The sequence below is a fragment of the Centroberyx affinis genome, unplaced genomic scaffold, assembly GCF_046629955.1.
Source record: "Centroberyx affinis isolate AG114_WGS23_722 - 3 ecotype Tasmania unplaced genomic scaffold, CSIRO-AGI_Caff_v1 ptg000296l_1, whole genome shotgun sequence".
NCBI classification, from domain to species: domain Eukaryota; kingdom Metazoa; phylum Chordata; class Actinopteri; order Beryciformes; family Berycidae; genus Centroberyx; species Centroberyx affinis.
This window is the reverse complement of record NW_027278974.1, coordinates 30,508-36,581: the sequence shown is the minus strand read 5'-3', so window position 1 is coordinate 36,581 and position 6,074 is coordinate 30,508. Positions and strand designations below refer to the sequence as shown.

The window sequence follows — 6,074 nt, the reverse complement described above, 5'->3', positions numbered from 1 at the left end:
TGACACACACACAAAACAAACCTTAACATATTCTTTTATCATCACTCAAAGGTCCGACAAGTACGATTTTTCTGTCTCATAGCACAAAATGACCTCAATATATCTTTGGGGTTTTGTTGATCAATACAATGACTCACTGATTACTTTGTTTGGAAAAGTCATAGATTGTTCCTTGTTCAGCCATCAGAAGGTGCAAAGAATAGTCTGGTGAGGCGTAGTTTTGTATTAGAATATGTCAATTCAGCTCAGTCTAAAACATTTGAAAGGGAATAGACTGTTGCAGAGAATAGACTGTTGCAGTTCAAGTGGAGGATAGCTCTGATGCCACTGCAGTGACAAGAAAAGCCAGTACAGTTACGAACTCTGTTTAATTTGTAGTAAGACACATGACAGATGCTGTTTAAATAAGAGAACAGGACCAGAGCAAATGTAAAGTGTACAAATTTATTTTAAAAACACTGTACTTTGTAACAACGTGTAAATATTGTGAAGTGAAATGTATTGGCTGTGAACAATATACTGAATCAACAGTGAGAATGAATTGAACTGATATGGATGGAACTTAAGTGAATGCACGAGTCTGATGTCACACACACACACGTGCAATATTCCAGTAATTAGCAACAATATTCACTTGTTTGTGTTCATTGTTCTTATATGTGAATACTAAATATCTTTTTTACTCCCCTTATATTTAAGTTTAAGTCTCTCTCTCTCTCTCTCTCTCTACCTCTCTCTCTCTCAGACCTCAGTGTTGTACACAGACATGTCAGAGGTCATGGTCACATGCAGTTCCCACATGAACTGGTTGACGGGTCTCTTGACTTTGTCCCGCTGCCCTTTGCCCTCCTGGATCATCAGCTGGACATCCTCGTCGTCCAGGACGCGGATCAGGTCGCCCTCGGGGTCGCGGTAGTTCAGGGCGACGTCGTCCACCTTGAAGACGTTTCTGAGAGAGAGAGAGAGAGAGAGAGAGCAATAGATAGAGAGAGAGAGCAAAAGATAGAGACACAGAGAGAGTGAGTAAAAGATAGAGACACAGAGAGAGAGAGTAAAAGAGAGATACAGAAGGAGAGTTAATGGACTACGTTAATTTTGAGACATTAATATGATTACCATAAACAAATGAGACCATCGCCAAGAAGATTGACAGCTTCTACCGGCCTCTATGCTGCATTTCAAATTGTGTGTGTCACCAGATTAGATTTTGCAGGAAATTGGCTGTATTGCTTTATGGCACAAAGAAGGAAGAGGGAGGAGTTCTTCCGGTGCAAATGTAGCTAAAGCTGGCAGATGGTGAAACAAGTGAAAGGCTGATGTAAAGATCACTTCCAACACGTTCATCCTCTTTGTGACAGAGGAGTTGATGGGAAATGTGGTCTTAATTTTGAACACAAGCACTAATAATAACACTGGTGTGAGGCAGAGGCTACCAACCGTCCCAACTATGGTCTCATTTGTCTATGGTAATTCTACCAAGAAATCACCTTTGACTTGCAGTATTATTTGTTCATAATCTCATTCCACAGACTGTTTGATAATCCTTGAAGAACACAACAGATACAATTCACAGGATTTAGAGAACGTTGGACAGCAAACGCGATGATCCACAAACTGATGTTCTGTGTTTGTTTACACCAGAACAAACACTACACCAAGTGTCTAACCAATAAAGGAATGACTGCCCCCCATGTGGCTTTTGTTGATATAGTTTGCTTGAAATTCTGCAGTGTGAAATGTAACCGAACCAATGCATAAATGCAACAAAGCAACAACTCATCCCCTTATCGGGACCAAAGGAAGTGGACTGTAGGTTTGAAAACACTCTAAAAACAGCTCTGGCTAACGCCCACATGTGCAGACAGGACGTTTGACCAGTCCACCATCTTTGTATATGCACCATCTGCTGTATGTTTAGAGAATATGGTTTCAAGAGGGAGAGCTGAACGGGAGATCGAGAGAGGTTAAGAAGACAGAGAGAGAGAAAGAGACAGTTCTAGTTTATGAGATTTTCTTTTGGATTCCTAGAGGCATGACATGGTACAGTATCAAATCTCATAAATGACGCAATCAGAGATGTGCAAAGTTTCTCCCAGCCACCAATGATAAACAAGTGAAGTGAACAAGTGTCATTTTCTTCTATTTCCAAGATGTCAAAATCACAGTTTTAAACCGGTAAAGGCAAAAACGTTTACAAAGCTCTCTCTGGGAAAAGAATAAGGTTTTACTCTGTCAGAAAATATTTCAACTGTGTCAGATACAACAGCAGCAATATCGAGATCTCTCTCTCTTTCTCCTTGTGGCAGCTGATAATGTAACAACTGCTGGATAACGTCATGACTTATAAAAATGTAATAAAATATCCCTCTAAATGGGTTGAAAATGTGATATAACCTTTTAATATTAACCTCTTAACTAGATCATTACTTCAGAAGGGGTGTAACACAATTTAGCTGATGATGATAATCATACTGACTAATAATGTAGTAACACATAAGAAACAAAAGAATGTGATTACTGCAGTTACATTATTAGTCAATATTATTGTCAGTTAAATAAACGTGGTGTGCACCTTATGAAGTAATAATTGCAGGTTAATGTAGTAATGTGATGTTATCTGGCAATTTATTACATTTACAGTTTTATTACGTCTTTATTACATTATCCAGCAGTTATAACATTTTCAGCTGCTACACTCTCTTCTTTTTTCCCCACTATCTCTCTCTCTCTCCTCATACCTCCACCAATCCTCCCTCTCTCATCGTTGTCTCCTTCCCTCTATCAGTGCTAAGCCATATTAAAACTGAGGACCTGGGTCTCATCCATCCTACTCCAGGGCACAATAGGCCTGAACACAGAAGAACAATAATGAGCAGATAAGCGGCAGAAATGAGCTGATTATGAATGGGGGGAAGGGGAGGGGGAGTAATCATCACAGCGCTCACCTATCTAAATTACCAGATAATGAGAGATAGAGAGAGAAAGAGAATGAAAGAAAGAGAGAGGATGAGAGCGAGAGAGGGAGAAAGAAAGATAGATATGACAGTATACTGAGCATATGCATTCGGTGGTGGAGGGGGGGGGGGGGGTTCGTAGGTCCCAGAGGAACTCATTTGAGTTGCACTGAAGATTGGCGACTGGCAATTTGCAGCTATGCAATGCACAATAGCAAAACATGCCGCCCCTCAGGGCAAGGCCGGAGAATTAATGGACTTCTCCTCATCCGTGTTTGTTCTGGAATTGGATTGCAAACTCGTCGCCACAATAATGACAGAGCAAAATGCTAAAAATGTGCTTACACAGGTCAGCAATCAGCTCGGTTCATCAGCACGTCTCAGGGATAAACATGCTTCGTTTGGAAATCTGCTCTGCTGTGCTCAAATTTGAGAATAAAAATGTATTCATTCACCATCTTAAATCACCATCTTAAATGAATCAAATTAGCGTAAATGGTTTTAACAAAACAAGTCCAGCAAATCAAGTTTTACAGATTTACAGAGCAGCAAGGGACAAGACTACAGAGGAAACACAGGAGATAATAAACAGATCACAATTTTAAGATATGAGGCGAGAGATTTCTTTCATTGATGCAATGCTGTTTTTCATTGACACATTGCTGGAAAAAAAAGAAAAAGAAGAAGAATGGAAATGGGAATGGGGACTGTATTCATATAATACTGTATATGAATCATAATGTGAATATGGTTTGAATGTAAAGACATTGTATTTGGAACATGCCCCATTGGCTTCAATTTAACCGCTTTTGAAACATGTCAAGTCATTTTATTGCAAGCAAAATGTCCCTTGGTGTGGTAACGCACTCGCAGCTGTGGCGCTACAATAACAATGTCTATTTCTGCTCCAGAGATAGCCTAACCTAACCTAGCCTAACCTAACCCAGAGGTAACAAACAGTCAGCTGTAAACACCCGCAACTCACATCTCTCACATCCCTCAATCACTGCTAATCTTGTGCCATCCAACATGAATTATTATGTATTAATGTGCACAATAAAGTCGATCAGAGTGGTTACAGATTCAGGACCATCGCTCCTGATTGAGCCTCAGATTAGAGGTTCCCTTCCTGATTTTTGGGATGTCTAAATACGGTGTGAATCAGCCTCATAATCCTCCAGTGTGTCCCCGGCCTAAGACAGTATTGATTGTGGGAGTGGTGAAGGCGGTGGGACCGACCTCATGCGAATCAGCAGGTCCTTGTATGTTGGCTGGATGGTGATGTCCTCTTCCACACACACATCTCTGCAAGAAGAATACATAATCATCGCTGCAGCTTTTCATATTACGTAGGAAGTGGCGCCATTTTTATGCAATACAATGCAACGGCATGTAACACCTAGAAGCACTATTACAAAAACCTGTTGAGCAGTGCTGCATAGGCGACGCTTCCACCTGTAAACAAATTCATAGGACCAGCACATTCATCTGCTACAGGACAATAACGATGGAAATCGTATCCTGGCAGCAGTACAGAGAGGGCCACAGGACTTTTGAAGAATAATGTTAAATTTATTCATACCTATTAGTGTCTTTACTACGGATGTAACGATTCATTCAGCAAATGATTCGGTTTGATACACAAGACTGGGTTTTAAAATCCGAATGAAGACAATTATGACTAAAAAAAATCCCTTTTTATTTGTGAGGGAAAGTGTAAACCATAAACTGGATGACTACAACTACTAGTTACTGTAAGTTAAATTAGAAACTTTTTAAAAACAGTTCAAATAACATCTAAGACCAATTTCATCCTCAAATAAGCCTGAAGAGTAAAAAAGTGCACTTGCACTTGATTGTGAAAGCTGGTCTCCAAAATGATTTGTCAAAGTTGTTTGGCCTTTCAACTATTCTTCTTGGCAGGCAGCGACTGGATTTTTTCATTGATGTTGCTGTCGACCGTGCAGCATGTTGCTGTTACCTGAAGGCAAGACTCTCTTACAATACTTGCAAACAGACTTTGTCTTGTCATTTGTCTTGTTGCCATTTTCTTCATTAATGGGAAACCCAAAATGCTGCACACAGCAGACTTGAAGCTGGAGTGTCTTCAGTTTCAGTTTAGCCTGAGTCCATCTGGTCTCTATGTGATGACCCAAGCTAAAACTTGCTAGCCTTGTGCTAGAAAGTTAGAGCAAGGCTAGCAATCTAGTGTTCGAATAAAGTAAAAGAGAAAATACCATTCTGAATGTAATTTCTTAGATATCAGACCGCAGCTGAAAAAGCTACAATTTTTTCAACTCCACGATGGATGAATTTTTGTATCAAAAAATGGGGTTTCTATGTACTATATCAGAACCACCATAGCCTCACCTCACCGCAATTTAGAATTTAAAATAGATAAATTACCTGTAGACTAACCTACTTTGTCCTTAACGTACTGTACATCTGTACTCATACATATCAAATCACTAATCACTCACACACACATCCACTCATACACACACACACACATACACACATAAACACACACACACAGACCTGGTGTCGACTCCAGAAGGGGTGAGCAGGTAGCAGCGCAGACAGCTGTAGGACCCGGCAGCTGAGGCTCCGCCCCCCTCACCCTCCGTGTCACTCTCTGGGAGGGGCTTTATGATCTTCACAAAGGATTCTGGGAAAATACCTGTCTGATTGTTCACTGTGCCCTGGAGAGAGAAGAGAAGAGAACAGAATAGAAAGAGTATATGTCATAGAGAAGAGAAGAGAAGAGAAGAGAAGAGAAAAAACAGCAAGATGAGTTAGAGAGAAGAAGGGAGGACAATCCCAGAGGATGGAGTGATCAAACCCAAACCAAAACACTGGATGTGCATCCAGAGAGGAGTTTTCTCGACTAATTACCTTGTTCATAATGTGCTGCTGATGTTACAAGCCTTTAACACAGCCAGACAGCCTTTTACTGCACCCCAGGTGTGTGTAAGTGTGTGACTGCACACACACTCAGACTCTTACACACAACAGGTGGCACACTCATTTAAAGCTGCACTAGGTAAGAGGCTTTATGTAAAAATGCACTAGACTTATCAGGCTAAATCACAAACTTGGGCTACAATGTGAAGAAAGTCA

The 6,074-nt window shown here is 40.5% G+C and overlaps 1 protein-coding gene across 1 annotated transcript in view; it reads right to left on the bottom strand.

Moving 5' to 3' along the window:
• Window positions 1–442: 442 nt before the first annotated feature.
• The window catches only part of ncf4 (neutrophil cytosolic factor 4), a 31,447-nt gene continuing 25,815 nt past the window's right edge, over window positions 443–6,074 (bottom strand). The window contains exons 8-10 of the mRNA XM_071515007.1: window positions 5,493–5,656; window positions 4,194–4,259; window positions 443–949 (exon numbers count right to left, since the gene is read on the bottom strand). Coding sequence (XP_071371108.1) covers window positions 742–949; window positions 4,194–4,259; window positions 5,493–5,656 — 438 coding nt within the window. The 3' untranslated portion in view covers window positions 443–741. The remainder of the gene's footprint in view (window positions 950–4,193; window positions 4,260–5,492; window positions 5,657–6,074) is intronic.